General features: G+C 41.2%; 2 protein-coding genes across 3 annotated transcripts; one reads left to right on the forward strand and one right to left on the reverse strand.

The window, feature by feature from the left end:
• Window positions 1-4602: 4602 nt before the first annotated feature.
• LOC119660204 (protein arginine methyltransferase NDUFAF7 homolog, mitochondrial) lies at window positions 4603-6357 on the reverse strand. 2 transcript variants are annotated; one of them, XM_038068639.1, is made up of 5 exons: window positions 6237-6357; window positions 5800-6132; window positions 5111-5746; window positions 4870-5046; window positions 4603-4814 (listed from the first exon to the last, which is right to left on the reverse strand). In XM_038068639.1, the coding sequence occupies exons 1-5, from the start codon at window positions 6237-6239 to the stop codon at window positions 4650-4652; spliced, it is 1314 nt and encodes a 437-aa protein (XP_037924567.1). In that variant the 5' UTR covers window positions 6240-6357; the 3' UTR covers window positions 4603-4649. The 2 variants fall into 2 exon arrangements, with proteins under 2 accessions (XP_037924567.1, XP_037924568.1); XM_038068640.1 differs by having other exon boundaries at window positions 5800-6282.
• Window positions 6358-11129: 4772 nt separating this feature from the next.
• On the forward strand, window positions 11130-18988 carry LOC119660241. Its single transcript, XM_038068694.1, has 5 exons — window positions 11130-11287; window positions 11865-12325; window positions 12384-12475; window positions 12534-12895; window positions 17546-18988. Exons 2-5 carry the CDS (start codon window positions 11882-11884, stop codon window positions 17692-17694), a joined length of 1047 nt encoding a protein of 348 aa, XP_037924622.1. The 5' UTR covers window positions 11130-11287; window positions 11865-11881; the 3' UTR covers window positions 17695-18988.
• The last annotated feature ends 3079 nt before the right edge of the window (window positions 18989-22067 follow it).

Consider the following 22067-nt stretch of genomic DNA (forward strand, 5'->3'; position numbering starts at 1 on the left):
ATTCGTATTTGTATCTTTATCCAGTTCTTCACAAAAAGATTCTAAAAAAGCCAAAAAAAAAACGACCTTCATAACGGATGACCCCCTTAATACGTCGTTGTATCATAGTATTGGAAGTCCCTATGTTGACGTTTCCGCAAGAGCGCGGGATTTTATATGCTTCTGCTGTATGAAGTGGCAGCTTTTTGATCTTCGAAGATTTTAGCATTTGTCCTATTTTGGTCGGGGATTTGAAGATGATGTGAATTCTTCTGATTTGCTCCGTCGTACCTTTTATATAAGGTAACTCCGTGAATATTGTTGGTTCTGTTTCACTATGTGAATCCCTTAATTTTAATATGGAACTGTACATACTTGTGCGCATCAGGGTGCAGCAAAATTTCAAACACGGCGCTTGAATAATGCTGTAGTATGCGGTCGAACGACATTGGGGCAGTAGTTGATAGTCAAAAACAACCGACAGTAATTTGGAATTGTACGTTGAGTATAAGGACATGCATTTAAAACAACAACAACAAATCAACAGCAAGGCGATTAACCGGAAGTGCGTTTTCAATTCCTAAAAATCTGATATTTGGATGCAGTAAGTTTACGTATACTAGAAATTCATGAAGTTTCTCATGTCCATGCGACCAGATTGAGAAAGAATTTCTTATCAGTCCCGGACATTTTTTCGTAGAAGTTATTTTGATTCTATCATCATCAACGGCGCAACATGTATCCGGTCTAGGCCTGCCTTAATAAGGAGCTCCATATATCCCGGTTTTGCGCCGAGGTCCACCATTCCGATACCCCTAAAAGCGGTCTGGCGTCCTGGCCTACGCCATCGTTCCATCTCAAGCAGAGTCTGCCTCGTCTTCTTTTTCTACCACAGATATTGCCCTTAGAGACTTCTCGAGTATGATCATCCTCATCCATATGAATTACTTAAGCTCGTCCACCGTAATCTATTGTCTTGTCAAGCGACATAAAATTCAGTATCTAAGATGATAATTGAAAATTTAACCTGATACGAATAATGTGTTTGAATACGCAATGAAGCGAGAAAGTGAAGGAAAAATGCCAATTAGAGCTTCAACTGAAATTATGATGATATTAAATACACGTTCATTTTCCTTCCCTTTCATCTAATAATAGATGACATACCCCAATGAAAAGGTTTGGGTACGAATTCTTTTTCTTCAAGAGAAAAAAGTAAGTTCGTATCTACTTTTTATGTAAACAAATGGAAAATTATTTTTGAGGTAATAACTGTATACCGATAGTTATTATGTATTGGCAATGGCAATGAGAAGAAATAGAATTTATATATTTACTTTAAGAATTGTGGAATATGTTTAAGGTGGTAAAGAAGTAACAATAATTAAAGTTGTTTTTGCTCTAGCTCTCCCCAGGAAGGGCCTCCAACGACGCAGCCTCCTCTCCCCCCCTGTTTGTTTCCAAGCTTGTATTCGCCACTTCTGCGGACGCGGTACTAGATTACATAAAACGCAAGGTCGATGCACTTTCAACATTGCCTTGGTCCAAACTGACAAAAGACAGCAATCTCAACTGAGTGATAGCTTCTTTTAAAGTCACTTATCCTTACGAATATGACATAATCGGGAATTCTGATTTTTGACCATGTGTTTATTAAGCCGTACGAACGTAGCAACTCTTTTAGGGCACCCCGCCTATCAATGTTCTGTGTCCACTGTCCGTCCTCTTTATCAAAATGTAAGGGATTTAAGAACCAAGCTGGGGGCCTTCCGCGCCTATCCGCGCTGGCTCAACAACATCATGTAATTTGTGTTTCTAAAACCTGACTTGATGACAATATACTGAACTGTGAGCTCTCCGAAGGGTATTTCATTTTCTGCTGCGACAGGGACCGCGCTGCCTCGCGTAAATCCACTGGTGGTGGAGTCATAATTGCAAAGATATACTCCGCGCCGAACTCGTCTTTCCCTCCTCTGGGTTAGCATATGATTGTGTTGTCCTACGTATCTGCCCGCCTAACTCCCACCCGTTTATTGTATCTTGTATTTACGTCCTCTGCGCTAGCCCTTCCCACTTGTACGAACAATTGTTGGACGGCTTGTTGGAACTCCTTACTGTCAAATTCCCTTCCCTCTCTTTCTGCATCTGCGAAGATTTAAGCCTCCCCATGCTCAGTTGGCCTAGTCGTCCTAGCCTTCTTATTGATTCTAAAAATCTCTTTCACTATCTTCTTTCATGAACACTTGTTCTGCTCTGAATTTCAACACCTCCAAAAATTTCTTGATCTTCGATCTCTCCCTTTCCAACCTCCGCGATCACCACCTCTCTCTATTTCCTCGCCTATTCCGCTATGTCAAAATTGACATTCACCACTCCCACTTGCATTTGATGCAGAGCTCCCCGGCTCAGATGCCAAAACTGGGCGTATTTTGAATTCAACTTTAAGCCTACTAGAAGCCTGCTTTGACGGTATCAACTCAACCTTAGCGTCAATCAGCTGGGATAAAAAATGATCAACCTCTACGTGTGATCAAGCCCTCGGAACTTTTTATAATTTCGTGTCCGACCTTCTATCCTATTTTGTCCCTTTTTCTCTTAATTTTTCCTACCCAACTTGGTTCACCACGGAAATCAGATCCACCTAAAACCTTCTTTGCGGAAGGAACTCTGGAATTCAACGAATGACGCCTACCCTGCCCATTTTTAAGGCTAGGCGGAATGATTAAAATAGCGCCTAAAAAATACTTGTTAAGCGTCGAGGACACCTTTGCCCGCGGTAACTGGAAACAGTTTCGGTCCCACACTCACCATTCCTCTAACCTCAACCATTCTTTCCCTTCTTCCATCAACTTGCTGGTTCCACTGCCTATTCCCCACAATAATTCTGCGACCTTCTTTGCTCTTACTTCTCTTCCGTGTTTACTTCAGCAACCACTGCGCCCCTCTACTCCTCTTCTTGATCCAGACTGGTCTGAATCTCACGCCATCTCCTCAGGGCTTCTTTACCGTAGTTGAATTCCTCATTGGTGTTCTTGATACCAATTTCGACCTGGTCCCGATAGGATTATCAACCTCTTCCTTGTTAACTCTAAACAACACATTTCCTTCTGTATATTAACTTCAGCAAAAGTTTAGGAGAATGCTACTTTCCTCATCTTTGGAAAGAGGCCCTTATCATCCCTATCATCAACAGCGGAGATCCTTCACTAGCTATGAACTACCGTCCCATCTCTCTTTGTCCGTTTTGCTCCAAAATTCTCGAGAGGTACGTTTACGATTGGCTGAACGTGCATTTCGGTCACCTCACTGTGAAAGAACAACATGGTTCTCTACTCAACTCCCCCTGTTGCCTTTCCTCCTACCTCTTATACTCTTCTGCAGCGTTTAATTTCATGGGCAGTCATCCCGTTCCTCCTCTCCCGCCTCTGATGTTCCCTAAGGTTCCACATTTGGCCCCCTACTATTCCTGTTTTTTATCAATGACCTCCCCTCCGTGCTCACGTGCCCATGTATTCTGCACTTTGACGAGCTCAAATTTTTTGAGTCTGTTTCGTTTCCGCTGGATTGTCCAACCTTGACTCTTTGGCCCGTTGGTCCTCGGTTAACGAGCTGACTCTGAATGTTAGCAAATGTCACTGGATGCGCTATTCACTTAAATTCTCCCAATATTCATTCCCTACTATCTTGGCGGGTAACTCCTTTCACTATTGACCTCCGTTCAAGATTTGGGTGTAATCTTCGATGCCAAACTTCGTTTCAGTTCCCACTTAATTGACATCATCAATCAACGTTCCAAAATGTCTGGTTTTATTTTACGTTCCTCCTCAAACTTTACCTCAATTCAGTCCTCCTTAATACTTTTGAACCCCCTTGCTAGAAAAATACCTAAATATTGTTGTGTAGTCTGGTCCTTTTTCCGCAACCGTGATTGTCGCGCTTTTGAAGCTGTACAGAGTAAATTCACCTGGACCCTCTTTTTCAAAAGGAAGCTTCCCCGGGTGGACTATCCCCTATCACACTTTTCAAACTCTGTAGTTGCCGAATGGACTGCTCTGCCAACTTCGATATTATTTTCTGCAGCGCCTCTCGGAGTAAACGCAGCACGGACATTTTTTAAGTATCCTTCGCGGAGCTCAACATTTACTTTTACCCCCCGATGCCGAGGCTATGTCGGTCCTGCAAGCCCGACCGCTTGGGTTCTTTGGCTCAGTCTTCTTACTTAGCTTTACGCGCATGTTAAACCATTTACTTGCTCCTCCCTCTGCGGACAATATTTAACTAGGAATTTACTTTTTGCATTTTCTCGTTGCTGGGTCCGTCGTTGTAAAATCCGCTCAATCCGAGGCTCCATTCGTGGGTCCGCAACTTCAGTTTTCCGTGAAGGGTTTTCAGCTCTACCCAATCCCCAACCTAGAGGACCAGTTGGTACTATTTGTCCCATTTTTAGAATAATTCTCTTCGTATTAACGCTGAAATCACAATTTGCTGCTCACATCGACAGCATCACAGCTATCATCTTTAGCATCTTAAGACCTTATTCAACAAAATCTTGCCCCGAAGCCGAAAACTAAATCCCGCTAAATCATAATTCTTCCAGGATCAAACACAAATTATCATTATCAGTTAGAATTGGAAACGTTCTCTTTGCTAAACTTTTGTATTTGCTTTGACTAGCTAAATCCATTAACAGGAAACTTTTTTAAATGTTCTTTGAGGACTTGCGGGAATATCGACAAGAACTTAAACCGAGATCCCATCTTATCGGGATGAGTGAGCATATCGTATCCAGACTTCAGCGCTTCGTGAGCTTCAGGCTGCGCCTTCTCCAACAGCACCTTCAAAAGTAATTTTTCAGCAATTATTCCAATTTGAGAAGGATTGGCTAAATACCTTGAGTCTGGCTTCTGCTTCCATACGTTTTAAGAACTCCTGTTGGCTCACTGGGCCGAATGTCAAGCAACCATTCGCCTCAGCAACGAATTTCAGTCTTTTAAAATCCACATCGGCAGTCAAGTCAGCCGCTCCCGGGTTCAAAAGAGGATCGTGTAATTTATGTTGTTTGAACGCCTAGAAGATTTGTAAAGCTATGATTTTCGGGGTGAGTAGCGTATGAGCGTGAGCGTATTCATACCCTAAAGGTGTCACTTTTATCCCCTAGATGTCCGTAGTCAATAATCAAGGCAAATCCGCCATGAAATTCAAACCAATGCGCCAAGCGTTGAATTATCGCATCTGCTTCCAGTGAGTATTCTAGTGTCTCCCTTGATTCTCCTTCTAGAGGTTGGAAAACTTTGCTCATCACGGTCTGGTTATTCGAAAGGACGAAACGGAACTTTTTTTCTTCAGATGGGTCAACATCCACCATCACTTCGCGCCACAGACCCTTGTCGTATTGCATTTTATGGACAGGAAGAGCGTCGAAGAACTCATGCGCTAAAACAATGGAAAATTCTTTTGGAACATCCTCCAATTTGTGATACCAGAAAACTTTAGCCCCGGAAACCGTCTCTCCTTGTCGATAAAATGGTTCGTTTGATTCAGGGTCGACCTCCGAATGATTGAAGCACAGCTGCTGAGCTTGAACTTTACTCAAGTAGGGGCTAACTTCCACTAAATGCAGGGAAAACTGGTCGCCCAACTTGAATTGCGAGAAGACTCGGAGGATATCCCGAGAAAGCGTTCCTCGACCCGGCCCCAATTCGATCAGCTGAACGGGTGAAGGCGATCCAATCTTGCGCCACTCGGTTAGGCACCAAACTGCAATCAACTGCACACAATAATAAAGAATGCATAGCAATGAGTGGCAGGAAATGTAAATACCTCCCCAAAGATTTGGGCGACCTCTGGTGATGTAATAAAGTCTCCACCTTCGCCGAAAACATCTCTTTCCATGTAGTAGCCACCATTCGGGTTTGTGAGGACGTTTCGCATATAATCCGCAAGAGAGATTGGTCCAGCCGCTTTGATTTTTGTTTGGAGTATTGTGGCTAGGTCGAGAGACTCTGCGTTTGGTTCAGACCGTGATGACTTCCCTCCTTCTTTGATTAGTGATGGTCGCTTCACCGGTTTGTAGGCAAAGGTTCTTCTATGCACTAGTTGCATCAACCCGCAACATTTTCTGAGCAATGTGGCCATTTCTATATGATGCGTGGTCTAGAAAGAACATCAATGAATTCGGCCGTTGACGGGAATTTATAAGAATATTTCCCAGAACACTGACAATCCTCAAAATTCTAAAAAATCGCAACTTGTTATACCATTTGCCAGATACCGGGAAGAAAAACACAACCTCCAACGTCGAAATCAGCTGATGAAGCTTTAGTACAAAATGATCATTGAATCTGAGTTATATGAGGATGGGCACAGTGAATACTACATGATTGGAAAGCAACTGATAAGTACTAGAAGGTGTAGGAAATGATTGAATATCAATCAAACGGTTGGATAGTCGTGATTAAGTGAATGAAATCTAAATGGTTCAGTTTTCAGTCGGTGAAATATCTCTTGCGGTCGGAGTTCTGGCTGACTAAGATCTGTTCCTTTGTAGTTTGTATTCCAGGTAAACTATTTTCCACAAGTACATTCCCAAAAAGTTTACAAACTGATGTAGCTGATGTAGACGTTGGAGCTCTAAACTTCAACGCATGCAGCAAATTACCTCCTTTTACGGTAGCCTCGTTTTTATCCCGAATATAGTCATGTGGGGTAGAAAATGAAAGGTTTCGATTAGTGCTTCTACAAGCGTATATTAGTTGGACATTCCAAGGGGAGATAGGGTTTCGGAAACTTTACATTTAAACCAAGGACACATTATCATCAACTATCTAACAAAAAAAAATTATCTCAAAATAATTTCGAAGATGTACTCTGCAATAGCTAGACTCAGCAGTACGCGTATTTCGATACTTGCTCGAATAAAGTTGCTAATCGTAGGCTACTATACAGGAAAACCTGTCTAAGTTAAATTCTCATTTAACAGGAAAAAGTGTTCGATTTATAGAGATTTCGGCTTAAGTGTTTGTTCTAGTCTTAACAAATATTTCTTCGATTTATTTTAACATTTTTTGATAGATATTACCTTTAAAAATAACTGTGTAAAATATTATGTTGATATATACAGTAAATATTGTTTATAACGACATCGGATATAACGACATATCGATTTTACGACGAATTTCAAAAGACCCGGCCAGAAAGAGTGCTTTTGCACGTGTGACTTATCATTTATAACAACATCGGATATTACGACCAAACTTTTATATCGACGAAAAATTCAGCGGCGAATTGGCTGAATTTAAATCTTATAACAACGGGCTCATGAGCGCAGTAAGTAAACGCCAAGAAACCATCAAATTAGAGGAACTATCGAGTTGTAAAACGCCAGCGCGACAGAACGTACCCAATCTATTCAGTGTTGTGTTCAGCGGTCAGTTGGCATCAATGTTATTGGTCTTGGTGGGTGCTTTGAAGAGTGAAGTTTTTGTTTGGTTTCAGGTTGACGTTTTGAAAAAAGAGGATAAAAAGATTATTTTTCGCGAAATGGGGTTATTAGGGACAAATCGGGAAAACCCTTTGACCATTGGTCCTTTTGACCATTGGCCAAAGGGTAGTATAGGTCCCAGGGCGAAACGTGGATTGGTACTCACGATGGAGCATAAAACCTGGGAAATGCCTGCTGAACCAACAACAACAGCTCTACTACCAAACCCTATCTCCACCTCCATGTCGTGACCGCTGGGAATGAAGGCGAGTCTCCCGCGCTTAAAAACGGGACAAATTCTATCAACTGGTCCTCCAAGTTGGCGGCTGGGTAGGGCTGACAATCCTACACGGAAATCAATTTGTTACGAAGACACAACAGAAGCCTCGGACAGGACGGATAACACAACGACGAACCCGGCAACGAAAAAGGAATAACGATTTTCTCATAGAAAGTGCGCTCCCTGTACAGAGATGAAGCTGCTGAGCAGCTAGCCGATATACTGTCCCAATATAGGGCTGATGTAACAGCGTTACAGGAGCTCCTTTGCACAGGGGCTGGTTTCCTGGAGAAGAGTCACTACACCATATATTATAGTAGCCATCCAGTAAACCATGTGTCCGGAGTAGGTTTCTTAGTCAGCGAAAAAATGAAACCTGCTGTTATCGGCTTTGAAAACATAAGCAAATGGCTATGCACTCTGCGCTTGCGAGGCAAATTTAGAAATATAAGCCTCATTAACGTTCATGCCCCTACAGAGGAGATTGCAGAGTCGGAGACGAGGCAGTAGAGCAAAGCCTCGAAGCCTGTCCCAGATAAGATATCAAAATCATACTTCGGGATTTTAACAGCCAAGTAGGGACGAACCCCGTATTCAGGCGATACGTTGGCTCCCATAGCTTACATGAAAATCCAAATGATAACGGACTGCGGATTATTCAATTAGCAGCGCCACACGAAATGGTTGCTGAACGTTTGTGCGTGGTTTGTGCGGAAAGCGGTCCACAAACATTCGTGAGCTTCTCCAGACGGGACCACTTTCAACCAAATTGACCACGTGTTGATCGAACACCGCCGAATAACAACACCACCCAGAATCCCCTCTGACGACCAGGAAAAGTTAACACTGAAGCCATCCACAAAACAGCTCTCCGCAACACCTATGAGAAGGAAATGGATGCCGCAATAACCGCAGTCAACAGAGATCCTGGACATGAAGCATCAACAAATGATCTTCACAATCATCTGGAGAACGTTATCATAAATACGGCCACAATCATACTTGGCTCCAGCCGCAAAAAGAGTCGGAACGGCTGGTTTGACGATGAATGTAAGCCAGCAATGGAACGGAAGAATGCTGCCTACCGAGTAATGTTGCATTCTCAAAGAACGCGGGCATGCGCAGAGACTTATCACGAACTCCGTCGAGCGGAGAAGCGACTTCACAGACGGAAAAAGGAAGCCTGGCAGAATCAAAAGGTCTGTGAACTCGGAAGGTACACGGAGCAACCGCACCAGGCGCGCAAGTTTTATCAACAAGTCAGTAGGATGAAGCCTTATACACCTCGATGCTCATCCTGCCGAGACAAAGAAGGAAATCTGATTTCCGACAGAATGGGCGTATAGGAGCAATGCGTTGAGCATTTTGATGAAATGCTCAACAACCAAAATATCGGCGAGTTGGAGGTCTCGCTAACTGAAGACGACGGATAAATACTGCCATCACCAAATTTAGGAGAAACGGTCCGTGCAATTCATCGGCTAAAAAATCATGAGTCGCCTGGGGCCGATGGAATTACTTCAAATTGGTTAAATATGGAGGCGACCAGTTACACCAAGTGGTTCATCAACTTGTGCTCAAGGTATGGGACAGCGAATCAATGCCTGACGATTGGCAACGAGGTATTATCTGTCTCATACATAAAAAGGGAGATATCACACAGTGCAGCAATTATAGAGGTATCACGTTGCTGAGTACCATCTATAAGATATTCTCCGCTATCTTGCTAGGCCGGATAGCCCCATACGCCCAGAACATCATTGGCCCATACCAAAGAGGCTTCACTCCAGGGAAATTAGCAACAGATCATTTCTTTGTATGGCAGGCGATGGAAAAACTGTCGGAATATGGACATCAGTTGCATCATCTTTTTTCTTTTCATTTAATCTAACGCCGCATATGCTGGCATAGCCAGGGTAAAACTGTACACGGCCATGAGAGAATTCGGTGTCCCAACGAAATTGGTAAAACTGACTAGGCTCACCCTAACCAATGTGCGAGGCCCGATAAAAGCAGCAGAATCACTCTCAAAACCATTCAACATCAACAACGGTCTACGACAAGGGGATGCCCTATCATGTGTCCTCTTTAACTTGGTCCTCGAGAAAGTGATCCATGATGTTGAGGTAAATGCGATAGGTTCGATCCTCTTTAAGTTCACCCAACTACTGGCCTATGCTGACGATATCAACATCATGGGAAGAACCACCCGAGACGTACAAACTGCCTTCATCCAGATCAAGCAGGCGGCGCGAGATCTTGGGCTGCACATCAATGAAGGAGACAAAATATATAGTGGCAACGTTAGTACCAGAAACCAACCAACATCAAACCGCACTGGTTAAACGGGAAGAATAAAGATAGGAGACTACAACATTGAGACCGTTGATAATTTCTCCTATCTAGGATCAAAAATCACAACCGATAACAGCTATCGGCGAACGGTTGTTGGCAGCCAAAGGAGCCTATTTCAGCTTACGAAAACTGTTTCGCTCGAAACGTCTCACCATAGGGCCAAAGCACTTACTGTACAAGACAATAATGATCTTGCCAGTCCTCATGTATTTCTCGGAGACCTGGGTTCTTAAGAAGAAAAATTGCGAACTCTTGGCCGCGTTCGAGTGAAGAATCCTCCGAAGAATTTTTGGCGCCCTTCATGAGAATGGACAATTCCATAGCCTACATAACGACGAAATCTATGAGCGATACCATGACCATCAGGGTGTGGATGAAATCCGTCTCAATAGGTTACGGTGGGCGGATCACTTAATCCGTATGGATGAGGATGATCCAGCCCGGAAAGTCAAGAAAAAGAAGACGAGGCAGACCCTGCCTAAGATAGAGCGATGGCGTAGGTCAGGACGCCAGACAGCTTTTAGGGACATCGAATTGGTGGACCTCGGCGCAAAACCGGGATGCCTGGAGTTCCTCATTAAGGCAGGCCTAGACCGGATACCGGTTGTTGCGCCGTTGATGATGATGATAATCAGACCAGGCCGCCTAAAAAATGCCATTCAATACATTTTTCTCATAAAATTTGTGTGTTTTTTAACATCTTTTACTAAATCTAGAAACTCTAAACAAATATAGAAAGCATACACATTTAGTATACAGATATTTTCTTAAATTTAGTATAATCGGTAAAAAAAATACCGGGGGTCTGTTATAACGTTTGTATAATCGAACGTCTGTAGTTAAGGGTTAAACACCCACGATTCTACTTGGAATTCTTGCTTGGGGGTTTCCCGAACATCTTCAGGAATGTATATGTATTCTCTTTCTAAATTGACCGACTTATCGTATTTTCATTATAGATGTTTTTACGTTTCGAATTGCTTGCATAGATTCCATACAATTCAGCTACTGAGGGAAAAGATGTGGTTGGGTTGGTTCAACACAGGTGGCAATACCGTCGGGTACTAATTGGAATTGGAATCCATGAAATCAGAACACGGATACATTCACGTCCTTTACTGTTTCACTGCTGGGAGCGCGCGGTTGCTAGGGTTTTGTTCCGGCTTCCAAATTTTAAGTTGAATCTTTTTTGGGTAAGTTATATTCTAATAAGGAAAAAGCATTTAGTAGTTGTCTATTATCGTATTAAATGTTTAAATAACAAAGTTGGCTGCGTCACGAAATGATGGGATTAATTTATGAGTTTTGCTGATTGGAAGTTTTCGCGGGAAAAAATGGCGCGTTCTGCGTTAACAGTCATTTCCTATTTCGTGGTGTTTTGGCGGTTCGCTTTCTTTTAAAGGCGTCCGAGCAGAGTTTATTCTATCAGGCGCCCCGTTGGCAGTCATTTGTTTTTATCGACGCTATAAAAATGGAAAGTTCACTTGTTTTTGTTTAGTGGATGAACTGCATTCGATTTTTGAATATTTCTTGGCTTTATATTTGGCCGATCGCCTGTTTACCGTTATATTAGATACATATCCAGTACCGACGCTCCAGTTTGTGCAAAAGTGACTGACGCGGCTTTCTAGACTTGAAGAGTTTTTGTGAAATTTTGGAGAAAATACATTTTTATGAAGGATCTAAGGCGTAGCTTAATTTGGGAGGGATGGGTTCTATTCCTTTTATTTTTAAATGCTAAGCGGGGCGTTCGTATTCTACCTTTTTCAGTTTCCAAATTCGCAAGTATGTCTTTCTTCAATATGGACGATATCGAGCTTGAGAACAACATCCACGTGAAGGAACTAGAGCTCCTGCGTTTGATAGAGGATGACGGCAACAGATATTACTCCCTAGGACGGGGGCCCCAGGATGAATATCGTTATAATCCTGTTGGCAATTGGCAGCTAAAGATGCTGCCAGGGCTCCCTGCGGTTACATGTGACGCCGTCCCTCGGCCATGCATCTATCCTACCTCATATCCTTCCTGGAATGTAGTTGAGACTTTGGGCCCGACTAAAATTTTGCCCAACTATCCGGAAACAAAAGTCGACCCTAAGGTAAAGGGCGGTTGGGTATATGTAAGTGACAAAGTCAGGGTTGAACGTAGAAAACAAGTAGTCGATTATCCAGCGCACTTGTCGAAGGAAACGTTTTCGAATATGAAGAAATCGAAGAATTTCAAAAAGAAGGTAAGGTTGTGGTTGCTTGGCTTCGTGGGTGGCATATTCTGATATTTTTCAATTAAAGGTAATTTATTCGCCGAAAAACGCTCGCCCTAGTGCAATAGATTACAAAGACGTCGTCGTCAACTTGAAAGAAATTGGATTGGGGCGACACAGGTAAGAGACCCTTGAACTATTGCATGATTTACATCGTTAACTTCTTTCCTCTGCGTAGGCACCCACCTATTGATGCTGATCGTCTGATAGTGAAGTTTCGTCGACTCTACATTTACCTGACGTCTTTATGCAAGGAAAGGACGATCCTTGAAAGCATAGTGTTCTCAAGAGAAAGAGAAGCAAATCAAAAATATATCCTTCCGGCAGATGTCGGTGTTGCTGGCCATGTCGACTATGCATTGCAGAGCTTGTCGGTTGAACTGAGATTTGTGAAGACGATTTTTCACAGTATACAGGAGAAATGTGACGACACCAGTTTGATTAAACTGTGCAAGGATCATGTTGGCAACTTGCTCGCAGCTGTGAAGACGCTCAATGTTTTCAATGGACAGGAAATGTTACTTAATTTGAAGAATTTGGGTAAGTTAATTACATTTACTGTTTATGTATTAATCCTTAGTGTGCACATCTTCACAGCGAATCATTTCGTACACATGGTGTCAATTTGACCCAGCCCATTTTCGATCTCGAATATTTCGATAATTATGCATTTCTCGAAAAAAAGACCGTGAAATTAGATTTCTAAAAAATAGATTTATCATCATCTTTAACGGCGCAACAACCGGTATCCGGTCGAGGCCTGCCTTAATAAGGAACTCCAGAAAACCCGGTTTTGCGAAGCGATCCACCAATTCGATATCCCTAAAATCTGTCTGGCGTCCTAGCCTACGCCATCGCTCCATCTGGTCTTCCTCGTCTTCTTTTTCTACACTAGATATTGCCCTTATAGACTTTCCGGGCTGGATCATCCTCATCCATACGGATTAAGTGACCCGCCCACCGTAACCCATTGAATCGGATTTTATCCACAACCTGACAATCATGCTATCGTTCATAGATTTCGTCGTTATATAGGCTACGGAATCGTACACCCTCATGTAGGGGGCCAAAAATTTTTCGGAGGATTCTTCTCTCGAACGCGGCCAAGAGTTCGCAATTTTTCTTGTTAAGAACCCAAGTCTCCGAGAAATACATGAGGACTGGCAAGATCATTATCTTGTACAGTAAGAGCTTTGCCCTATGGTGAGACGTTTCGAGCGGAACAGTTTTTGTAAGCTGAAATAGGCTGTTGGCTGACAATAACCGTGTGCGAATTTCATCATCGTAGCTGTTATCGGTTGTGATTTTCGACCCTAGATAGGAGAAATTATCAACGGCCTCAAAGTTGTATTCTCCTATCTTTATTTTTCCCGTTTGATCAGTGCGGTTTGATGTTGTTGGTTGGTTTTCGGTGCTGACTTTGCCACCATATACTTTGACTCGCCTTCATTGATGGGCAGCCCAAGATCTCGCGCCAATCAGCGCCTGCTCGATCTGGATGAAGGCAGTTTGTACGTCTCGGTTCTCCCATGATGTCGATATCGTCAGCATAGGCCAGTAGTTGGGTGGACTTAAAGAGGATCATACCTCTTGCATTTACCTCAGCTTCACGGATCACTTTCTCGAGGGCCACGTTAAAGAGAACGCATGATAGGGCATCCTCTTGTCGTAGACTGTTGTTGATGTCGAATGGTCTTGAGAGTGATCCTACTGCTTTTATCTGGCCTCGCACATTGGTCAGGGACAGCCTAGTCAGTGTTATCAATTTCTTTGGGATTCCGAATTCTCTCATGGCCATTGACAGTTTTACCCTGGCTATGCTGTAATAGGCAGCCTTAAAGTCGATGAGAAGATAGTGCAACTGGTGTCCATATTCCAACACTTTTTCCATCGCTTGCCATACAGAGAAAATCTGATCTGTTACTGATTTACCTGGAGTGAAGCCTCTTTGGTATGGGCCAATGATGTTCTGGGCGTATGGGGCTATCCAGCCTAGCAACATAGTGGAGAATATCTTATAAATGGTACTCAGCAACGTGATACCTCTATAATTGCTGCACTGTGTGATATCTCACAGTGCGAATGTGAATCACTTGGTGTAATTGGTCGCCTCCATATTTAACCAATTCGGCTTTAATTCCATCGGCTCCTGGCGAATTATGATTTTTTAGCCGATGAATTGCACGGACTGTTTCTCCTAAGCTTGGTGGTGGCAGTATTTGTCCGTCATCTTTAGTTGGCTGGACCTCGAACTCGCCGATATTCTGGTTGTTCAGTAGTTCATCAAAGTACTCAACCCATCGCTCCAATATGCCCATTTAATTCCGTAAGATGGAAAGACATTCTAGGCACACTAGACAATACTTTCAATGTGCCAAACTATCTCTTACCGGATATTGAGGGACTATCTGAGGAACCGCTACCTGCTCTATGAAACACTATAGGGTCAAAGGAGGATGGAAGTGGTCGGCTATGCAGATGATGTCGCAGCGCTTGTTGCTGGACGCACTGTCGAACAGGCGCAAAGCAGACTCGGCATATTGATGCGACGGGTAAGGGGATCGATGACTACTCATGGTTTCAACCTTGCACTGGAAAAAAACCGAAGTAGTCATCCTGACTAAAAAGAGGATTCCAACTCTGCGTCCCATATCGTGCGGCGAGTCGACAATCGAGTCAAAATCAACGGTAAAGTACGTCGGGTTGACTCTTGAATCAAAGATGAGCTTTTTTGAGCAAATCAAAGCAACAGCGAACAAGGCTGCAGCTGGAGTTTCGGTGTTAAGTAGGCTAATTGCAAACATTGGGGGGTCCTACGTCTACCAGGTGACGTCTCCTGATGAGTTCAACGCAGTCTGTTCTGTTCTACGGCGCAGAGGTATGGGTTGACGCTCTTAACAAGGAGGTATATCGTAAACGTCTCACGCAAGTACAGAGACGGGGAGCTTTGCGGCTGGCGTCTGCATACCGCACTGGTGATGGTGATCGCGGAAGTGATCCCCGTTGCCCTTCTTGCTAAGGAGCGTCAAGCCATATATAAGCGCAAGGGAGATGAGCCAAAGGAGGTGGTTGCTCGCGAAGAACGGCAACGCACTCTAGACGAGTGGGAGCTCTCGTGGCAAAATGAAACTAGAGGCAGATGGACTGCGCGACTCATCGGCAATTTAGGTGCGTGGCTGAATCAGAAGCATGGTGAGACTGATTATTTCCTTACCTAATTTTTAAGTGGGCATGGAAGTTTTCAGTCTTACCTGCACAAGATTGGAAAGGATTGTGTTTTGCAATGGAGTTGTGGACGACGCCCACCACACTTTTTTTTCTTCTGGAAGTTGGCATGGGGTTCGTCAGCAGCTCAATTTAAACACAGGTGATCTCTCGCTAGGCAACATTGTCGAAGAGATGCTGAGGAGTGTTGACAAGTGGAGCCGTGTTGCCCATTACGTTCGGGCTAAGAAGATAGAGCTCGACCGGTGGAGGAGCCGGATGGCAGGGGGTTCCTTGGACTGACAGTTCCCTTCCTCCTCTCCCCTCCCGTTGGTGAAAGGAATTCCCTGATTTGAAGGCTTCGCAAGGCGGGAGAGTTCCGAGACTAGCCCGAAGTAATGTGACAATGACAAACGGTTCCAGGGAGGTGTTTAGTTGGTAGTCCGACGACGTACCGGATCGGGAGTCCAACACTGCGTGCGTAAATGCATTCAACTACCCTACCCCCCAAAAAAATATGCCCATTGTGTCGGAAAGCAGATTTCCCTCTTTGTCTCGGCAGGATGAGCATCGAGGTGTATAAGGCTTCATCCTACTGATTTGTTGGTAAAACTTGCGCGCCTGGTGCGGTTGCTCCCTATACATTTTTAGTTCACAGACTTGTTGGTTCTCCCAGGCTTGCTTTTTCCGTCTGTGAAGTCGCTTCTCCGCCCGACGGAGTTTGTGATAAGTCTCTGTGCGTGCCCGCGTTCTTTGAGAATGCAACATTACCTGGTATGCATCATTCTTCCGTTTCGTTGCCAGCTTACATTCATCGTCAAACCAGCCGTTGCGACTCTTTTTGCGGCTGTGGCCAAGCATGCACAAACCAGGTACTTCCAACAATCATTTGGTGTGACACTGCCAATTGAATAATCCGCAGTCCGTTATCATTTGTATTTTGATGTAAGCTATTGGAGCCAACGTACCGCCTGAATACGGGCTTCTTCCCTACTTGGCTGTTAAAATCCCCAAGTATGATTTTGATATCATATCTGGGACAGGCTTCGAGGGTTCGTTCTACTGCCTCGTAGAAACTATCCTTCTCCGACTCTGCAGTCTCCTCTGTAGGGGCGTGAACGTTAATGAGGCTTATATTTCTAAACTTGCCTCGCAAACGCTGAGGACATAGCCGTTCGCTTGTGTTTTCAAAGCCGATATCAGAAGGTTTTATTTTTCCGGCTGACTAAGAAACCTACTCCGAGCACATGGTTTACTGGATGACCTCTATAATTAATGGGGTGTAGCGACTCTTCTCCAGGAAACCGGTCCCTGTCGAACGCATCTTCTGTAACGCTGTTACATCAGCCCTATATCAGGACAGGGTATCGGCTAGCTGCTTGGCAGCTCCATCTCTACACAGGGAGCGCATGTTCCATGAGAAAGTACCCAAATCGTTATTCCTTTTTCGTTGCCGGGTTCGTTGTTGTGTTATCCGTCTATTCCAAGGCTCCTGTTGTGGCTTCGTAACAAATTGTTGTTGTCAGCCTTACCCAACCCCAAACCTGGAGGATCAGTTGGTAGAATCTTTAGGCGCGGGAGACTCGCCTTCATCCTTCTCCGTCTGGAGTTTTTCGTTAAGAAAGAGCTCCCAGCGGTCACGACGTGGAGGTGGAGATAGGGTTTGGTAGTAGAGCTGTTGGTGTTGGTTCAGCAATCCACGTTTCGCCCTGGGACCTATGCTACTCTTTGTCCACTATTAGGTATAGTTCAATAATAAGCAAACACACGCATCGGATCGTGTCCGCCGTTGGCTGGCATAAAATTTGATAACAGAAAACGTATTGAACCTGTTAAAAGGTCGAAGTTTTTAAAGCTTGCAGGGCAATTTGCCTTTTAGATTTGAATTTTAGTTTTGATGAATTACTCCTATTTATTCGGATTTTAATCTTATATTATTACTTTCTTAATGCAATGACACTTTTTATAGAAAGACTTTGTTTACAGATACGGTTCATAAAGTTGACAATGTTTTGTCCGATTTAATCATTCATATCAGATATATGGGTATTATCTACGTAATTACTGCGCAGAAATTACTGGTTAAAGAAACAGCCGCTTATGAAGGTCGTCGTAAAATGTTTGTTGGACGTTAAGTAAAATGGAGTGTTTACACAAATCAAATACTTTGTTTATTTCCTTTGTCAATTGGATTATAAAATTTTCTAATTTTTCGTTACATCACATGTGATCGCATTATTTTTCTAAAAAATATTTTTATTTTAACGCAACTTTTGATTGTAGATTTGTTGTTTACGTAACCGTAAGGTGTATGTGTTCCCTTCTATTGTTGAGGTTTCTTTTAAAAAAATATTTTGATTTTAATTAACTTAAATTTGTTGCATATGTTTTAATTGTATCTGTTAATTTATGATAACTATTTTATTCTATTCGATTTTATTCACTGCATTAATTAGAAGTGTATTTAATTTTCGTGTTTCTCAATTCTGGGTTTTAATATTTATATATTTGTCATGTCGTTTTAATAAGTTATTTATCTTTCTGTAATTTATCTCTTTTCGGCTCTGTTTAAATGTTTTACATGAAATAATCTTTTGTGTTCTTCCATTTAAAAAAATGACTCAAGAGTTCGATGGAATTTATTATTAATAATAAATATTAATTTGTGGCCGATATATAGTGGCCCGTGGTAATTCGGTACGTATTATAATTTCTTATGCTGAAAAAAAGAATATAAATGAAAAAAAAATGTAAAAGGAACAAAAGAAGATTGCAAAAAAAGACAAGAAATTGTGTACCTTGAGTACCACAGAACTTATAAATATCTTTATTTAAATATTTTGTCCGAGAAATGAAGTTAATTTCTCGATGAGGAGGGAATCTTGATCTATTCAAGTATTTCTTCTTTCTAGTTTCGAGTGTTATTTGGGAGTTTTAGCTTTATCTCAAGATGAAGTTCAACTGTACAATTATTTTTGTAAGTATTTTTTGCATTGGATATCAGCCTTCTGATCATAATGGCTTGATTTCGTTTCCATGATGTATACATTTAATTCAGATTTTTATTTGGGACCAATCGAAGTAAAGAATCGTAGTGAATTATAAAATGATTGGGCGAGAATATATTAAATTAGTAGTAGCTTTGTTCTTGCCATAAACATATATCCTATTCATTGATATTTATATAAAAGTTTGGATTGTCGCTTTCAAAGTACCGCCTCGTATATTTTTCATAAATTTCATTCGAGTTTTTGTTCTCGTCTGCACTCTTTATGAGTAATGTTTTAAGGACGGAGTGGATTTTATTCGATAAGCCTTTACTGATTCCGTTTGTTAATATATCTTTAAACAAAAATTTGAAATTCCAATGAAAATTAACAAAAAAAAAAAAAATAAAAATTGAAAACAAAAAAAAGTAGTTGCCACAAAGAAATACAGAAAAGAATATTTTCACGTTAAATTAATATCGATTAACGCGTTGAAATTTTAGTTTTATTGTTAGTTTTTATTTTAATAGTTTCCCTATCTTATCAGAAGCGCGTGATTGTTGGGGTAACTTTTGTTGAGCTGAGTCATTTCGATCATTTTGCTTCCTTGTTTCTTCCTTCGCCTCTTAAACTGAACATTATTAAAATTATATGAAAATTTGATTCTATTTAATGAAATTTTGAATATTAGCTGTTAAAATTAGTAAATATTGTTGCCATTGCAGCTTATCCAAATACTAAATTCTAAACCAGTATCTAATAGGTTTTCTTCACATTTCTTTCTTTATTTCCATTCTCTAAACATATATTGTTTTATTATTTAATGTTATTGTTTCTTCACTTTCACATTTCGAAGTGCAGTTCGTTAATCAAATTTCAATTAGTAGTTAAAAAACATAAAAATGACAAAAATGAAAATATTTTCTTATGTAAACCTTCGGTGATAAATTGATTTTAATATTTTAATCTTAATTTGATCGCGGGTATTAATTTATTATACAATAATATGATATACTTAATTTATTTATTCATTTAAATATTGTTTAGCATAATTCGCAATTCCGTCCATTTGAACTTTATTAATATTTATTGTAACATTATATTTATTTAATTCTTGAAGAAAACACGTTGAAGTGATTCGAAATGAAATCTTTTTGGAGGAAAGGGTTCTATTAGAATTGAGTGTTGAGATAATTCAAAATATTTGACAAGAAGGCATATGCAGGTGAATTCACTTCTGATGCATTCGTTCATCATTATCTGCTTTGAATAAAACGCTAAGTTATTTAAAAAAAAAACAACCAAAAAAAATTTAATTTATTTGTCGTCGAAAATAACACAAGCATTATTTGTATTAAAAGCGAAATAATTGGAGAACTTTTAAATGAGAGAATATTCATTTTAATTGGAAATTTGATAATCTGGAATATTTTCTGTTATCTTTCACTGATATTCCTCAATGACAATTATTCGTAAATAAAATATAGATATTTTTCTCTTAAGATGTTGACAGGGCATTTAAAATTTATTGAAGAATTATCATTTATTTATTTTAATTGAAATAAATTTAATACATTTTTTTCTTAAAAATATGGCTTTTATTTATTTGAATACTAGCTGACCCTTCGAACTTTGTTCCGCCTTAGAGGCAAAAAAAAGAAGAAGATTTTTGATATTTCAATGATTCTTTAATAGGCTGCACTCTTCAGTTAAGGATCTTGTGATACACGACATTTTTTGTTTTATTATCAGGCGCAAGAACAAACAACGCAGATGGTCTTCCGACCCGTGAACATGCCACATATAATTGAACATTGATTTTCCAGACTCAGACCACAAACTTTCAAGGATTGGCCTTGTGATTTGTTAATGGTTATGGCGAATGCAAGACGGATCGGAAATTGAATTCTTTTGAACTCAAACGGTATATCGGTTGGGATCACCGGGATCCTCGGAATGAGAACTTCCTCACCTTCGAATTTTCCTTTGAGTATATGTTTACTACGGAGTCAACCTTTAGGCATAAATTCTCTGGTAGTAAGCCAGGCAAGGAATTTAAAAGTTCAATTGGATAGTTGGTGGCTTCATCTTCATTTGCTATACAGTCAATGGATTTGAATGAATGCATTGTTCCAATGATATCATTCTGAATTATGTAGTTTAGGTCATCTACATCTTTATTGTTGGCCGCTAAAATTGTTCGCTCATTCAACCATTTACTATTTTTGTAGTTAGTAATGATGTTTGGGAATACTTTGTTGATAAGTTCGTCTTACGTTGAGACAAAATTACAGAAATTCTGAGAAAATGAAATCAAACCGCTTGATTTGTCGACAGGTACTCGACTATTACCTATAGGCAGCAATTGTTCAGAGAAATCTTCAGGAGATGTATCATTAAGCAATACAACTCTCATGTTTATTGTCAGTTGAAGTTTGTTCACATAGCGCCATAGATTCGATGATTTGAGGCAAACGTTTATTTCGTCGGCAGCCGTTGATCTTGGAATGATTGGCAGTGTTTGGCGGAAATCGCCAGACAGTAAAATCATTGGGCCTCCAAAACATCTCGAGTCATTGCGTAGATCTTTCAATGTTCGGTTAAGTGCTTCTAATGCACCTTTTTGGGCCGTCCTGCATTCGTCCCAGATGATGATTTTCAATGCTGATAAAAGGTTCGCTATTGCGGAGTTTTTTTTTAAATATTACATGTTCGTTTTTCAATAGTTTGACGATTTAACGGCAATTTTAAAGCTGAATGAGCCGTACGGCATCCTAACAATGTGGCTGCTATTTCAGAAGAAGCAATTGTAAGCGCAGTGTTGGATCTCGCACGAACAGCAGCTAAAACTACTGATATGAGGATTGGCTTACCAGTTCCACCAGGGGCATCCAGGAAATATAAACCACCATTTCCATCATCAATTGCCTTCATTAATCTACCATAAACTTCCTTTTGTTGGGGGTTTAACAGTGGTACATTCGTTTGAACTACTAAATCCAATTCCTGGTGGTCATATTCACGTTCCTGTTCCAATTCTCGATTAAATGCGTCATTCATTTCACCGTTTGGCGGCGGCATTCCTAACCTGACTAATAGACCGCACATAAGGTAACAGATGTCTTCGATCATCATTCTTTGGATGAACTGTATACACACGACCAAGAGCATCAGTAGAACGCACATCCGGATAACTAGGAACCGTATCGCCTTGCTTCTGTCGTTGAATATTCTTCAATAAAGCATTCCAAGTGTCGGGAAAGATTCGATTGTCTTGGTCGCAGCGTTGTTAATGATGATTCAAATAGAATAAAAATTACTGATGATTTTATATTTCTGACAAAATTTATATTATCAAATTTTCTACCTAACCATAGACAAAATTATGATTAGCTGTCATTTGCGTTTTCTTATTCCATGTCAGCTGCGTTTTTGTTATACCACGTTTTGTAGGAAACGCGGTTGAACGGGCTAAACGGGCTCCTGGTTCTAAGCTACCTCTCCACCAATTTTCAGCCAAA

This window comes from Hermetia illucens, chromosome 6, assembly GCF_905115235.1.
Source record: "Hermetia illucens chromosome 6, iHerIll2.2.curated.20191125, whole genome shotgun sequence".
Taxonomy (NCBI): domain Eukaryota; kingdom Metazoa; phylum Arthropoda; class Insecta; order Diptera; family Stratiomyidae; genus Hermetia; species Hermetia illucens.